A 16,730-nucleotide genomic window follows, 5' to 3' on the forward strand; every position below is an offset into this window, starting at 1 on the left:
CAATATGCTCTTACATTATTTTGCCAAAAATGAGAGACAATTGAGTAGATTTCTTTATTGCCGAATCCTTCTGTTTTCCCAGAAGTTCTTGTGATATTCCCAAAGATCTATATATAGCTACATAAATAAATAGTTTAACTCTTTAGACAAATTTTATATATATTTCTAGAGCAGAAAGAAATGTCATGATGCAGATACACCTTTAAAATAACCTATATTAGAATATTAGAATATTAGAATTCACTATCTTGACATTTCATAAATTGATTTTATAAACAAAAAGAACTCAGAAAAGAAAATAATAGACTAGACAAGAAGAATAAATGGCTCTGATATTTGGGTGAATTTTAGTTTCACAGTGGTAACCTGTATCAGTATACAAACCCATTATAGCTCAGATAACTCCTCCCATGCAACAAGACTATCTCTTTAGCGGCCGTATGTGTTTCCCTATCATCTAACACTTGTAGGTCAGCAGAGAATATTTAGCTTTCACTTTTCTCATCTTAATAAAAATAATGACATCATAAAACAGAAAGATGCTCATCTTGCAATTGACAGCCCAGGTATTTCAGAGCATCTCAGCACAATGAAATGCCTTGGATCCTTCCTTCCCACTTGGCCCTTAATGTACATAGTGTGTGTGCAAATAATTTCTCCGCAGTATGTGATGCTGTTAATAGCATTTTACCCACAGTAGAAGTTCCTTTGAAGTTGGAGTCAGTCCTCTCAAACTCTGCTGCTACTTCATCTTGTCCATTTATGTCATGCTCTAAATCTCTTGTCATTTCAACAGTCTTCACAGCATCTTCCCCAGGAGTAGTTTGCATCTCAAGAAACCACTTTGCTCCTCCGTAAAGAGCAATTCCTCATCCATTCAAGTCTTATCATGATATCGCAGCCATTCAGCCATATCTTGAGGCTCCACTTCTAATTCTAGTTCTCTTGCTGTTTCCCCCACATGTGCGCTTACTCCTCCCCTGGAGCCTTGGACCCTCAAAGTCATCCACAAGGGTTAGAATCAACTTTCATCAAAACTCCTGTTAATGCTGTTCTTTTGACCTCTTCCCATGAGTCATGAATGTTATTAATGGCACCTAGAATGGTGAATCCTTTCCAGAAAGTTCCAATGTATTTTGTCCAGATCCATCAGTGGAATCACTGTCTGTGGCAGCTGTAGCCCTATAAAATGTATTTGTTAAATAATAAGACTTGAAAGTTGAAAGTACTTCTTGATCCATGGGCTCACAGTAGATGCTGTGTTGGTAGGCATGAAAACAACATTGATCTCATCATATGTCTCCATCAGAGCTCTTGGATGAGTAGGCAGACTGTCAGTGGGCAGTGATACTTTGAAGGAAATACTTTTTTCTGAGCAGTGGGTCTCAACAGGAGGCTTAGAATATTTTGAAAAACCATGTTGTAAATGGATGTGCTGTCATCCAGGCTTTGTTGTTCCATTTATGGAGCATAGGCAGACTAGGTTTAGCATAATTCTTAAGGACCATAGGATTTTCAGAATGGTCCATGAGCACTGGCTTCAACTTCAAGTCACCAGCCACATTAGCCCCTAATGTGAGCCAGCCTATCCTTGAGAATTTGAAGCCAGGCATTGACTTCTCTTTAGCTTTGAGAATCCTAGATGCCATCTTCTTCCAAGAGAAGGCTGTTTTGTCTCTATTGAAAATCTGTTGTTTAGTGTGGCCACCTTCATGAGTTATGTGGGCTCAGTCTTCTGGATAATTTGCTGCAGCTTCTCCATCAGTACCTGCTGCTTCACCTTATACTTTTTTGTTTTGGAAATGGTTTCTTTCCTTAAACTTCATGAACAAACCTCTGCTAACTTCCAACTTTTCTTCTGCAGCTTCCTTTCTTCTCTTGGGCTTCCTAGAATTGAAGAGAGTTAGGGCCTTGCTCTGGATTAGGCTTTGGCTTGAGGGAGTGTTGTTGCTGGTATGACCTTCTGTTCAGACCACTCAGACTTTCTCCATATCAGCAATAAGGTTGTTTTGCTTTCTTATCCCTCATGTGTTCACTGGAATAGCATTTTTAATTTCCTTCAAGAACTCTTCCTTTGCTTTTGCAACTTGGCTAACTGTTTGGTGCAAGAGACCTAGCTTTTGGCCTGTCTCAGCTTTCAACATACCTTCCTCATGAAGCTTAATCATTTCTAGCTTTTGATTCAAAGTGAGAGACATTTGGACTCTTTCACTTGAACACTAGAGGTCATTACAGGGTTATTAATTAGCCTAATTTCCATGTTGTGTCTCAGGGAATAGGGAGGCCTGAGGAGAGGGAGAGAGACAGGACAATGGCTGGTTGGTGGAGCAGTCATAACACAGGTATGAAGTTCTCCATCTTACTTGGGTGTGGTTCGTGGTGCTCCAAAACAACGATAGTAGTAACACCAGAGATCGCGGACCACAGATCACTACAACAAATACAATAATCATGAAAAACTTTGTGATGTTGTGAGAATTTCCAAAATGTGACACAGACATAGAGTGAGCAAATGCTCTGGGAAAAATGGCACCAGTAGACTTGCTCAACACAGGGTTGCCACAGACTCTCAATCTGTAAAAATAAAACAAAACAAAAAACACCACAACATCTGGGAAGTTCAATAAAGCAAAGTGCAATAAATGAAATATGTCTGCACAAGGTCAATACCTTCTTCAACCCATGGTCATCATCATCCTGATTGCCAGCATCTTCAAATGATTTGGAGAGAAGGACAACACAGTGGGATTTCCAACTTCGCAGGTGATAATAGAGAACCAAATAGATGGGAATAGACCATAGGAAAAGGGAAGAAAGATGACAGGTGAGTTTTGATTCAGGCAAGCACAGAATAAAATGTCAGGAGGGGCAGGGGAGACCCAGAAAGTAGGAGGAGCCAGTGGAGAGGGCACCCTCAGAGCAGAGCCCAAGGCAGCTGCTAAGCCAAATCCCTCGGGTCAGTCTGTGCCTGAAGAATGCTGGATTCAGTAAATCTCATCTGGCAGGGAAATTTTGGGCTTTGTTTTGAAGTGAGCCTTCCCACTTCCCACTTCCCACTGCCTCTTATCCTTTCTTTCTCTTTCACTCCTCTGATTTCCCTTATGGCTATGGCTCTAGAGTAGACAGTTGTTAGATTAGAAATATTGCCAATGTATCTCTCAAAGAGGTCATTGTATCCTAATGTTCCAATTAATTCAGGAGAGTGAGGGAGACAGGAGCCACTGGAGCCAAGAGGGGAACTGAGTGGGCCGGAGCTGAGATGGACCTAATTGAGTGGAAGAAGAAAGCAAAATGGAGTGATTGAAAGCTGAATGCCCTGTGGGCAACTCGTGTTCCATCTTTCATTCATTTGGTTCAGGCCCTACTTTTTGCCCTGAACAAATTCTTTCAGGTTTCTTTTCCAAATGGAGTTAAATAGCTGAATGAATTCCCCGGATTTTCTTTTCATGGTCTCTGTATGAGCAAACAAGTCTATGTCTGATATTATGAAATAAGCCAGAGAAAAACTTTTAGGTCTGGGGGTGGTCATGAAGCTCTTCACGTCAGAGGGTGTACTTTGAAGGGCAGTGAGGATTTGAGCAGACTGGGAGAAAAAACAAGAGCGTTTCAAGGCTATCACACCAGGGAAGAGGTTGGAGAGGGCGGGAGCCAAACACTCAGGGTCCGCGAATAACGGGCTGACTGGTTTCTGGAGCAGAACATGAGATGAGGCTGGAAAGTGAGGTTTGTTTATTAACAGTAGGTAAGCTTCAGGTTTAAAAACAAAGGTTTTTAATTTAAAAAAAAAAAAAAAAAGTGCTCTTGCTGTGTGCCAGCCTTGTACCCTGAAAGAAGGTCAGGAAGAAGAAGGCAATGAAAGAATATTTTTTGATAGAACAGAAAAAAGGAAAGAAAATAAACTCCAGCAAATATTAGAAATACACAGATCAGACTATTTCAAGGATCTGGGCATTGCTACTTGGGGGTAATGGGAAGAGTGAGTCAAACAGAGAGAAAAGAGAGTAGAACCTGGGAAGATGGGCTTAGGAATCAGGCTGATCTGCTGAATGGCCCCTTGAAAGTCTTATTCTTTGGGCTTCATAACAGGCAAGGGCCCTCAGCCTAATGACGTCAAGGTGGTGAGGGTAGAGGAGGGGAGGGAAGAAGAAAGAATACAGAAACACCAGATTCAGAATGCTAAACATATTTCACATTTGGTAGATTCAGATTCCCAAGATGCCAGATCTCTAAGGCTCACTCTCTCAAATGAAGCAGCTCAGCTTTGCTCTGCTTCTCCTTCCTCATAAGGACTCTCAACACTCTGCACTCTGCAGACTCCCACCTTCAGACCCCTTCAGGGTCCTTCTGGCAGCTAACAGACCCTGCATAGACTCAGTTTCCGGGAAACAAAACAAGAACTAAAATTGAAAGAAAAGATAGGTTCTTCCTTTCACGCTTGTTGTCTTAGTTTTATTCTCATCTCTCTTAGTTTACAGGCCAAGAAGTAGGTTAAAAAAAAACACTGTTATTTGGCCATTGTCAGTACATTTATCTGATAAAGGACTTACCTAGCATATATTAAGAGCTCTTATAAATCCATGAGCCAAAGATAATTAACCTCTTTTCAGAAAAGACGTGAAAAGACAGTTTACAAAAGTGAATACAAATGGCCAGTAAGTGTATAAAAATGTGCCCATCATGATTAGTAACCTAAAACCATAATGAGATATCACTTCATGCCCACCAGGATGACTAAAGAGACTGATGATACCTAATGATGGTGAAGGGAACCTTCATATATTCCCACTGGATGTAGAATTGCTGTTGGGAATGTCAAACGCGCACCTCCCATAGGACCCTATGATCACACTCCTAGGGAACTCTCAAGAGAAATGAAAACCCGTAGCCACAGAAAGACTTGAATAAGAACTTTCACATCAGCCATACTCATAATAGCCAAACACTGAGAACAACCCAAGTGGCCATCAGCCAGAGAATGGATACGTGAACTGTGGTCTGTCTACACGATGGGACAGTACCCAGCAGCAGCAAGGCATGGACTGCTCATATACACAACAACATGGATGAATCTTAAATGTGGCACATTGGATACAAGAAGCCAGACCTGAAAGAGTACATACTGTATGATTTCATTAGTATGAAATCCAAGAGTAGGCAAAACTATATCCGCAGTGATAGAAATCAGAAAGTGGTACCTGAGGCCTGCCAGGGGTTGGGGATGGGCAGGAATTGACTGGAACGGGGTACAACCAGCACATTCCCTAGGCTGATGGAAATGTTCCTATTTTGTTTTTGGTAATGGCCACATGGATGGATAAAATGAGTCAAAACTCCTAGAACTGACTGCTTAATTAAATATATGCATCTTATCATATGTAAATTGTACTTCAACTTTTTTAAATACAGGAAGGAAAAACATATATTTAGAGGCCTCATCTAGATAGGCTTATTCATCCCATAAATTATAAATCTATTATTTCTCTTACTCTTCTCTATTTAACTCCTTCTCTAGTTAGAGAATGAAGTCCTTTTCAAAGATGGGATACAACAAAACCTTGTCTTACCTGTCAGCCTGCTGGTTCCCAGATCCCCAAGGACTCCCCAGGATAAGTAGATAATAGGTTTTCCCACTGAGCTCCATGGGTTCCTTAGTTGACCTGAAAAGATGTGGGGCAATGAGATGGGAGCCTAGGATGATAAAGATGGTATTTTTACAATTCCCCCATCTCTGCTTCCAAGATAGCAACTACCCTTTCCATGAAGAAAGGTCTTACTGTTAGACACAAATGGAGTCGTGTGCCCCAGATGGCAGCCTCTCACACCAGACCGCTTGCCTTTCCCATCCTAGTCTGCGCGGTCCCAGCGAGGGATGTTAAGTGTGCCATCTCCCAGCTGCCTCAAGCTGGTTTTCTTTTTCCCCCACTCCTGTCCCCTGCTTCCCAGAATGGCAGTGCTGGTCAGCCGGGGAGGTCATGTCCCATGTCAGTGGTGTGGGGGAGACACCATAATACAAATCATTGAGCAGGGGCTCTGGGATTTGTGCCTGGACTGCCTGGGCCGTCGTGCCACTGCTTGGGGGTGCGGCTTTCATTTCCTCTTCTCAGACAAGAAGTGATAGTCCCTGTGCCATGGTTGTCCCAGGGCTACCGAGCAGGTTTGAGCACGCGAGAGTGGACCTATAAACATATCAGAGGAGTTCTCTGACTCAAAGATTACGTGACAGTGCTCTTTCGGCTGTGCTGGGTCCTGTTGGGGAGTGCAGCTTTTATAAAAGAAGTGTAGAATTCAGTCTCTCTGGGCATTCACCTCTGTGAGTGTGGACCAGGGGTCACATGAGTGAGGGTGTAGGGCAGGAACCAGTTAGCAAGTTCATGAGAGAGCAGTTTCCATTCATTACGTGCTTCCATCTTCAGTAGAACCATATGCCTTTTGACAGCGTATAATCTGCTTGGGATTTCTAGACATCTGCAGTCTGGTGACACCTTGAGTCACCATGTCCAGGTGTCAGCCTTTGCAGAGAGTATCCTGCATGATCGAATAAGGGAACCATGAGGAGACCCTTGGGCTTGAGGGACACCAGCTCTGAGTGTGTAACCTCCGGCCACTCACAGGTCTCTCCAACCCTCAGTTTCTGTGTCTTGGAAAGAGCGAGGCTCCATATTTGCTTTCTGAAGTTTTCTCCAGTGATGCGATTTTTAGAGTAGCCCTTGTGGTATGGCATACAAAGCCTTTGCAGTCAGAACTGAGCTCTCTCTGCAGGTGTGCGCCTCACCAGCAGGGTGAGCTCTGGGCAGATTGCATCTGTCTGAGTGAAGGCCAGCTTCCTTCTCTGTAAGAGGTACCTGGAGATCTCCCCACTGCCTGCCTCTCCAGGTCATGGGGATGTGGTGGTGGAACAAGTTTTTTTTTATGCAAAAACTTGATGGACTGTAACTTACCCAGCATTTGCTGCAGTTTGTTGGCTGCGGCTATAGACACTGGCATATGCAAAAACTTGATGGACTGTAACTTACCCAGCATTTGCTGCAGTTTGTTGGCTGCGGCTATAGACACAGAAACACGTGGAGAGTGAAGTGACAGGCATGCCCTGGGGCTTCACCTGGGTTCAGGAGTCCAACACCCGCAAAGTGGAGATGGATCCAAGGATGGGCTTGGCAACTAAGGCTTCAGTCTCACAGTCTCTCATGGACCTGTGAGCCGGTCCTGACAGTCATTCCCTTACAGGTGACGGCAGAGCTGGATGCCTGGAATGAGGACCTGCTCCGGCAGATGAATGACTTTAACACGGAGGATCTGACACTGGCCGAGCAGCGGCTACAGCGCCACACAGAGCGGAAGCTAGCCATGAACAACATGACCTTTGAGGTCATCCAACAAGGGCAAGATCTGCACCAGTACATCATGGAGGTCCAGGCCTCAGGTGGGTGAGCTCCTGTGTCCTCCTCCTTACGACAGGGAGACGATGAAAACAAGCAGGCCAGCCTGACTCCAGCTGGCACGGCCACCCTGCTCATCTGCTTTATTCCCCCAGACATGGGGACAGAGGTATTTGCCACTTTAAAGAAAACTGATGCGTGAGAACTGGAATCACTTGTCTGAGATTGCCCAGTTAGGCTCTGGTAGAGAGGAGGATAGGGCCAGGGTCTCCTGGTGCTGTGCAGAGAATGGGGAAAACAAATTTGCACAGACTCAGAAAAAACAGCCTCCAGAAACAAATAAGGCAGGCTCCAGAAGCAGCCAGCCTGCTGTGTGAATTGTATTCAAACCTGTAGATGTTTGCCTTCAACCCCCCAGGCCCTTCTCCTGTCTTCCACCTCCAGGGGGGCTCCTGGTCTCCAGTTCAGGCCTCTCAGAAAGCCCTCCACCTTATTTTTTTTTAAATCACCGGTCTGTGTGTGTTAGAAGTGCTGATAAAAATTTATGCAGGGTCATAGAATTTTATAACTTCTCAAGAAACCACAGCGGAGTCACCCAGATTTCACTTCTTTTCATGTTCCAGCTTTATGCACTGTCTCTCCAGAAAATACATGAACCCTTCCTGGGACACCTAGTGCTCTCCACAATGGCCTTTGGTGTTAGAATCAGAGAGAGCCATGGCCAGTGTCCAGCTAGTTCAGAGGACAAGAAGTCACTCACAGGGACACAGGCCAGTAGAGTGCTGGGACCTGCCCTGCCGTCAGCCTGCCCCCCAGCCCCGGGTCCTCCTTGGCTCTGGTTCTTCACCCTCCGGGAAGAGGCAGATGGGGGTTCAGGCCATCAGCTCTTAAAAACACAGTTGGCCATGTCCCTGTTGACTCTGAAGGATATTTAGAATCATGAGATTCCCAGCAGACGTTAGCCCCCAAACAGGACTATAGGGAACAGTATTTGTTTTAAGGACCTGAAAGAATAAATAACAGCACTCAAAGAGACTTCCAACTCTAACTGGAGGAAAGACAGTCTGGTAAATTCTGTTCGCCTGCTCAGCATCGTCCTTCCGTGAATCTTTGTGTTGCGAACAGCTGCAGCTGCCCGGGCTTGTTTATGCAGTATAGTCCAGGAAGGACGGTTGCCACTACAGTCTCTCAGGGTTGGGACTGCGACGGCACTGGGAGCTCTTTTAAAAATGGCAGTGCCAGGCCCCAAGCCCAGAGATTCTGATTTAACTACATCTGAATGGGAGTTGGACATCAGCTGAAAAACCTCCTCGGGTGATCCACGTGCAGTCAGGGCTGAGAACACCAGGCAAGTTTAAGGGTCCACAGAACCTGCCGGCTCAGAATCTCTTGGGGTGGGGCCCAACAGTCTATGTTTCTGCCAAGCCCTCCAGGGGGTGCTGGCGCACCACAAATCTAGGATCTACTCACCGTGAGGGCCCCCGGACCAGCAGCACCAGCATCGCTTAAGAGCCCATTAGAAAGGTGGAGGAATCCCAGCCCTCATCCCAGATTTACAAATCTGAATCTGTGTGTTAACAAAATCTCCAGGGAAATCATGTGCCTGTGAAAGTTTAAGATACATGCTTGGCAATGGCTTGTACTTCTTCAAGGTTTTATTAGGGAAGGAGGGGGAACCATGATCCTTTCTCTGCAGCTGAGAACCTTACTTGGACTCAGGGTTTCACGGTAGAGCTTATGCTCCTGAGGCTCACAATAGCTGGTGCCCAGCTAAGGCTAGGGATCAAGAGAGAATGTGCAGGACCTGGAAGAGAGGCTGGGACAGAGAGGCCTTGCAGGGGTGCTTAACCTTCGTCCCTCAGTATTGATGCATCTGGCAGGAGGGGAAGCTGGTCTGCTGGAAACTGTGGCACTTTGTACCTGGGTGCTGGTGTGACCCAGGCAAGCCCCTTTCTGTCCCAAGAGCCAGGTATCCATGGTAACAGAAAGCCAACCAGAAGCTGGCAGTCCCTCAAGACGGCCTGTGACTGTGGGTTAGCAGTGCTTGGCAGCCTTCTGCACCTTGCGGGCTGAATGGGTGAAAACACCTCTGGCAGATGAGCTGCCCACACCCAGTGTCCTGATCTAGAAATGGGCTTTGTCAAAAGAGTTGATGGGCCTCTTGAGCCCTCTGTGCTGGGACTGGCTGTTCCCCTGCTCCTACCCCAGCTAGCCGGGGGTAGCTGTTCAGCTGGCATAGTCCAGGAGGCTTCGAAGAGAATGCATTTGGGGCTCTCAGGCATGCTCACTCCTGTCTGCTGCTGAATATTGGGTCCTGCTAAGGAGGCTTCTACCTTGTCTCTGGCTCGGAGGAAGGGAGAGCAGGCTTCTGCTGGAGCTGAGGCATGCGGTGGAGGTTGAGGGTGGCCCCAGCGGGGCAGGGTCTTATCCCTGGGGGGTTGAGGAATGTAGGACTTCAGAGGCCCCTAACTGAGGCAGCAAATGTCTTAGTCATTGATGATATGTCTGATAAACTATATTTGAATTCAAGGTAAAATAAGCTGCTGTCTTAGGAAAAAGACAATTAACAAAATTAAGCTTTTGGTTGGTGTTTAGCCCTCTGTGATGAATTAATGAAGGGCTTATGCTTTGATTTGGTAGGACTAAATGGAAGTAGGGAAGTGCCACACACTTTTTTTCGGATGTGCAATTTGTGACATTGAGGCAGGTCCCACTAAATCCCTCTGCTGTGCCAGAAGCTCTAACCAAAGCAAAGCCTTTGCTCAAGTCAGCATTAGCCTTAAGAACAGAAGGCGAAACAGGAACACTTGCTCCACTTGCTCATCACTCTCTCCAAGCTGTAGCATTTTCTATTTTGGCCAGGAGGTGGGTGTGGGGAGGGACCGGGTTTTGCTGGAAAGAGTCAAGTTGGAGAAGACACGCTGGCTGAAGTCGAGGTCCAGTTCCACCATCAGCTAGCAGCCTGCCTTTGGAAAGTTCCCGTTCTTTCTCTTTAGACCTTTCTTCTTCTGTCTAGTGTGGGAGGTGGGCCTGATTCCTACAGTCCCCTCCAGTTCGTGCTTGCCGTGATGTGTCAGTCTATCCACCCCCAGTGGCTAGGCCACAGGTCTCTCCAATGCAGTCTGACCACGTGACTATTCCACGTGGCCTGAGGAATGAGAAGAGCTGCCCGTCTTGTGGATGTGTTGCTTTTGTGGTCTAATCAAAGCACCAAGCTTTGTTTATGCAAGGTTTTTAAATGAAAAATCTTTGGGATCTGTGGCAATGATACTTAAATTTTTACTGTGTTGGAAAGAACCCAGCCCTAGCATTTGAAAATAAGTAAAAAATAAATGAAGTTTGGTGGGAATTCTTCTTCTTGAGCGTAGAGCTCAGAGTATGCCTGGGAGAGGAACAGTGCCTGGCTTGGGACCCGGCCACACCCTCCCTACCCAGTCTTTCCAAGCCTCAGCTTCCCCCAGAAGACAGCAGTCGTAAGAATACCCAGATCACAGGGTCATCATGACGATGCAGGGCAATAATGCATGAGCATGGTAAGGGCTCAAGAAAGCTTGATAGCTGTGATTTGTTACAATTGTATTCTAGCTCACACTGCCTTATCCTGCAGCCATGTGTCCCTGTAGCTTCTCCAGCAGCGTGAGGACAGGACTCTTTCTTCCTTCTCTTTCCATTCCCAGCATCTGGCAGAATGCTGATGTCTGGTACATTGCATGTTTTCAGTAAGAGTATTTGCTTAGTTAATGGAGTGAACATCAATGTGGGGGGAACAGATGTAGGAAAACATAAGGGGCCACAAATAATTTCACTTGCATCATAAAAGGAGAGAAAACGCCTGTGTTTTTCCAAAATGGAAGCTACTCTGGGGTTCATGGGAATGTGGATCTGATGGGAGCTGAGTGGAAGGGAAGAGAATGTAGATGTGCAATGGGAGTTCTTGGTCTGGCTGCAGATTCAGAATTGCCTGCAGAACTTACAAGGACCAAGATCTGGGCCCTACTCCTCAGGGAATCAGTCTTGCATAACTGGTCTGGAGTGGACCCAGATTTTTTTTTTTTTTTTTTTAACTTCCCAGATGATTCTGTTGTACATCGAGACTTGAGAATGCCGATCTAAAAACCCAATTAGAGGACTAGGTCATTTCTGAACCGGGTGTTACATTGAGGGAGTGGCCCAGAATGAGGAGTGAGGAGGGGAGGGCTAGTCTCTCACTGAGGCAGGCTGATATCAAGGCACAAAGAACACCTCCAGGTAGCATAGGCAAGAATAGCTAGATCTTACCCTAGACCATAGCCACCTCTCTCTCCTTGAGGGAGTTAAAGTGGTACCCTCAGCCTGGCAGCAGAGGAAAGTACAGTGACATTACTAGCTGTAGCCTTGGGCCATAAACAAACACAGTGCCAACCATTCTGCTGACTGAGTATAGCATAAAGAATATCTCTGTCCCCAGGTTGCTGGCCATGGTACCACCTTACCTGGTGGTTTCCCATCTTGGTTGCATGTTGAATCACCCTGGGAACTTTTAAGACTTCCTGGTGCCTGGGTCCCACCCCCAGAGAGTCTCCTATTACTGCTCTGGGGTATGGCCAAGGACATGGTGATTTTTAAACTTCTGCAGATCTAATGTGAGCCAAGATTGAGAGCACTGGTCTAAGACCACCCAGACCATCACAGTTGCTAATGATGTACACTGAGCAAGTCCATAAATACCTCATGGTACAATTTTATGTTTACATTTTTAAAGCCATTTTGCAGTTCTATTAATAATCAATAACGAATATGTTGTAAAAACTAGAAACATGGATATTTTGAGCCTACTAAATGCCCAGCACTGTATGTACCTAATCTCACTATGACCTACGACACCCCAGAAACCATCATTGGAATTGTCCTTACCCAAGCTCAGAGATGATATAGAGCCCAGAGATTCACTGTTAATGGGGCAGAACATCAATTCAAACCTGCCTGTCTTTTCCCAGAGCTCGCAGGTGCTTTCCACCACAGCATGTGACCTGAGCCCTTCCCTGCAGAGGCCAGGTGTTCACCAGAAGACCTTCCCTGTTGGGTGTTATGAGCCAAGCATTGTGTTGGTGCCGAAGATACAGAAATTCAGAAATTGTATGGCCTTGGCACCAAGGGAGCCTGCATTCCTGAGAGAATAGGGACAAGTTAATAAGGAACCACCCTGAACAGGAATGTTCTGAGGGAATGAAGCATACAGAACATTGTGGAATACATCAGTACAACTTGCCCTAAAGACACCGACACACTATCTCCCTCTTTAATGGAAAGAGCACACACATCTTGCTGGATTTCTGAGAGCCCCTAGAAAAACAGGACTGGGAATAGACTGAGAAATGTGAACACAAGCAAACTATTTGCTGTGGATTGATGGGTATTTACTAGTTAATGCGATTTGTCTGGGACTTGCATTGATATATGTGGGCAGTGGGAGGGAGGAGTGAATTTCCATCTTCCTAGGTGCCATTTTGGGTTCCTCCCATTCCCTCCCTCCACAGCACGACGTGCAGTTGAGAGCAGAAGTGCAGTAGGCGTTGTCTTCCCCCATTTTATTTCCTGTGTTCATCCCCCATAAAACAGTACCAAGGGAGGTAGATGCATGCGAAGGCCTGGAGTCTCGGGGCAGGCTGAGAGTCTGCTGGGGGTGGTGTCCTCTGCAAGTGCTGGCCCCTTTGACAAGCTTACTGGCTTAGAGAGCCCATTTACATGCGAGGTGGCAGAGGTGAGCCGTGGGCTTCCCAGAAAAAGACACTTTGCCCAAGCTCAGCATACTAAACACCAAAGATGCCTGCGGAATGAAAAGGAGCTGGAGAAAACCTGCATTGTGGCTGAAAGTGGGGAAGATCTTCTGCTCCCTCAGAAGGAGCTTGAATTACATTTCCAGAAAGGAACTATGGGAGTCAAGGGTCTTCTCACTGTGCTGGGCACTGCAGAGATAGAAATTTTTGTATTTCTTCTTATTTTTTATTTCAGTCAAGGAGATGCTCTACCTTGTCCCCTTGGTAATTGAAAATAGGAACTGGAGGGAGCTGACTGCCAAAAGAACAAGCTGTTCTCCTCTGTCTCCCACAGATATTTCAGGAGCTGGGATTTGGAATTATGAAACTGGTAGAAAAAAATAAACACGAAAGGATACTGAAATTATTACCATGTAACACCAGAAGTTTTTTCCACTCTTCCATATTGTCCTTACATAAAACACTATTTTTGCCTCTAGAAATGAATTTCCCTTGCATGCGTACACCCTCCTTATACTCCCCCAACTGTATCCGGCAGGTGTGTTGGTGGTGGTGATGAGTTTCTGATGATGTGAGTCACAGTGTTGGGGAAGTCTCCCAGAGGGTACTTATTTTTAGGTGACTATACCCTGAGATTGACAGGCTCCTTGGGGTGTGATCCCCATGGAAATAAATTACCCTTTGGGAATTTTAGTCCCATCCCCATTGATGGTTGTGTCCCTGTTTGTCAGCATCAGGAGCACAGCTGCACTGGGTCATAGATGACAGGATGGGGAGCCAGGGAAAGGATCCCGACTGAACTGAGAAGCTGCAGAGCCAGGTGGAGTCAGGGATCAGAAGGAGGCAAGCAATCCAGACCTTAGGATTTTTGCAATGCTATGGGTCTGGGCAAGGTTGAATCAGTCAGAACAAGAAACAATACAGCAAATTACCATTTTCATCAAGTTGGAGGCAGATAGCAACCAAGAGAGCATGAATGCAAGAAGGCAGAGAGTTGAGAGCTGAAGAGTCAAGAATCAGGACAGCCATGGGCCTGTGTGTACGATGTTATGTGACGGAGGCTCCACGTGCATTATCTCATTTAATCCTCCCAGTGAGCTCCTGAGCAGGGAGTTCATGAGATAGGCAGGTATGTAAAATTGTTTATTTCAGGAGGAAAGCAAAGCTTCTGACGGCTTAGATAACTTGCCCATGTCCAGGATTCTGACTCAGGGCTGGCTCCAAAGCTAGCACACTCCTCACATAGCCTACAGGAGCTAAGGTAAGAGTCAAATTCAAGCCACTAGCAGACAAGAAGGCCTGTGATAACCAAGGCAGTCCCCTCACTCCAAAACACAGATCTGCTCTAATCCTGCTGGTGACAATGGATAGATAAAAGCATCAGCTCACTGGAGAGAAAGTGTGTGTGTGTCCACACCTGTGTGTTGGGAGAGGCATCTAGGACACGTAAGGAAGGGGCGCCTAGGTGGCTCAGTCGGTTGAGCGTCTGATTCTTGGTTTCGGCTCAGGTCGTGATCTCAGGGTCGTGAGGTTGAGCCCCGTGTTGGGCTTTGTGCTCAATATGGAATCTGCTTGAGATTCTCTCTCCCTCTCCCCTCCCCCTGCATGCTCACTCACTCTCTCTCTTTCTCTCTCTCTCAAATAAATAAATCAGTCTTTAAAAAAAGAAAAAGGCAGGTAGAGAGGGAGATGGACAAAGAATGGAGCCATGGCTTCCACCTGGCGGATATTGACTCGAGGTCCCATCACAGGTCAGACAGTTGACACTTAATTAATGCTGAGTGACGTATCCATAAACATTGGGAGCTCCTGCCAGCAGCTGACTGGGTTTATTCATTGTTTTGAAAAAGCAGAAGAACAGTGAGCAAACTCTCCTTGTGTGGGTGCACCTTTAACATGTTTTTTGTAAATGGAGAAGCACTCAGTACCCCTGCAGTATTGCTGGGGTGTGTTTATCAGCAGTGTTTGCCTGAGTTGAAGAAATGTATGAGAGCTAGCATGTATTTCTAAGAGTTGCTTTTTTTTAGGGGGCCTGAGTAGTCGGCTACTAAAATCCCCCTGCCCAGAGATTCTCATCGGAACAGACTTGCCATCTGAGTATAAATTGCATCAGACCAGCTAAGCGAGTGTGCCTTTGGCAGAAGCTCCTGAGACAGGTCATTTTCGGTTTTGCTTCATATTTCCCAATATGGTCCAGAGCCTTGCTTGTGAATATTATAGGTATTAGCAAATTCCCCAGCAGGGACTGCCAAGGGCTTTCTTCTCTGGGGTGGACTCCCAGAGAACAACCTCTCTCCGTAACCCCAGCTGATCCCAGGCAAAGGATCAGATCATCCAAAAGAGGTTACATGGTTTGGACACCCTGAACAAAAGTCCGTTCTGACATTGTCCAGCTTCCCAGAGGGATGTGTAAAGGCAGGAGGGCACTGCTCCTGGCTGTTTCTGCATTCCTGCTTTCCTATGCATCTTGCAGGAAATAGGGTCTTGGTCCTACTATCTCATTTCTCCTTGTTTCCTTTTTTTTTTTTTTTTTAAATCAGGAATTGAGTTAATCTGTGAGAAAGACATCGATTTGGCAGCCCAGGTGCAAGAGCTACTGGAGTTCCTTCATGAGAAGCAACATGAATTGGAGCTCAATGCAGAGCAGACCCATAAGCGACTGGAACAGTGCCTCCAGCTGCGGCACCTGCAGGCTGAGGTCAAACAGGTGAGCCCGGCCCCTCCACTGTCCACCCTCCACCTGGGCTCCCCTCGGGCCCCGGGCCTGCTCCTGGTGTGGGGAGCAGGTATGCAGAGTTACCGGTGTCACCAGAACTTGGAAATGGGTAAGTGAAGGAGTGGTGGTTGGGATTCTGAAAGCGAGGCTGCTATCTGTTGCATCTAAAACCAGATCTAATGGTACAAGGTGCAAACTACAAATGTGTCCTTTTTCTCTCCTAACAATCTAATGAGAGCATTCAGAACTTTCCAAAGTCGTCCTCAGTCACTGAGCCTCTTCACTTCCTTTCTGTCCTCCAGCCTGACATGCAGTTTGTGTGAAACGCAAATCCTTGTCAAATATATGTCAATAAACATGGTCAGGGTTTAGAGCCCCGTTGGTTAACTTGGGGCCCCTGAGTGCCTCATGCAGGGCCTGACACGTAGTTGAGAGTCAGTGGGAGCAGTTTCCCCCATTCTTTTCAATATGCAGGGCAGCTTATAAGAAAATTGTCTTGTCCTATTAAAGTCAATTTAAGAAAGAGAAGATTTTGTTATCTCTATGAGATGTTGTACTAGCCGTTTTACCAAAGGTCTTACCCAGGTCTCTAGGAACCTCTAGGAAAACACAGGAACCAATGACGCATTTAAAAATATTACATATTGGGGCATCTGGGTGGCTCAGTGGATTAAGCCTCTGCCTTCGGCTCAGGTCGTGATCTCAGGGTCCTGGGATCCAGCCCCACATCAAACTCTCTGCTCAGCAGGGAGCCTGCTTCCTCCTCTCTCTCTGCCTGCCTCTCTGCCTACTTGTGATCACTCTCTCTGTCAAATAAATAAATAAAATCTTTTTTTTATTACATATTTATATTATGAATAGACTAAATTTTAATTATCAGCA

At 46.0% G+C, this 16,730-nt stretch overlaps 1 protein-coding gene across 21 annotated transcripts in view; it reads left to right on the plus strand.

Moving 5' to 3' along the window:
* The window catches only part of KALRN (kalirin RhoGEF kinase), a 659,050-nt gene that overhangs the window by 357,405 nt on the left and 284,915 nt on the right, over positions 1-16,730 (plus strand). For all 21 annotated transcript variants that reach the window (XM_032335453.1, XM_032335509.1, XM_032335462.1 and 18 more), the window contains exons 14-15: positions 7,225-7,420; positions 15,673-15,839. In XM_032335453.1, the coding sequence (XP_032191344.1) occupies positions 7,225-7,420; positions 15,673-15,839 (363 nt within the window). The remainder of the gene's footprint in view (positions 1-7,224; positions 7,421-15,672; positions 15,840-16,730) is intronic.

The sequence above is a fragment of the Mustela erminea genome, chromosome 1, assembly GCF_009829155.1.
Source record: "Mustela erminea isolate mMusErm1 chromosome 1, mMusErm1.Pri, whole genome shotgun sequence".
In the NCBI taxonomy this organism is placed as follows: Eukaryota; Metazoa; Chordata; class Mammalia; order Carnivora; family Mustelidae; genus Mustela; species Mustela erminea.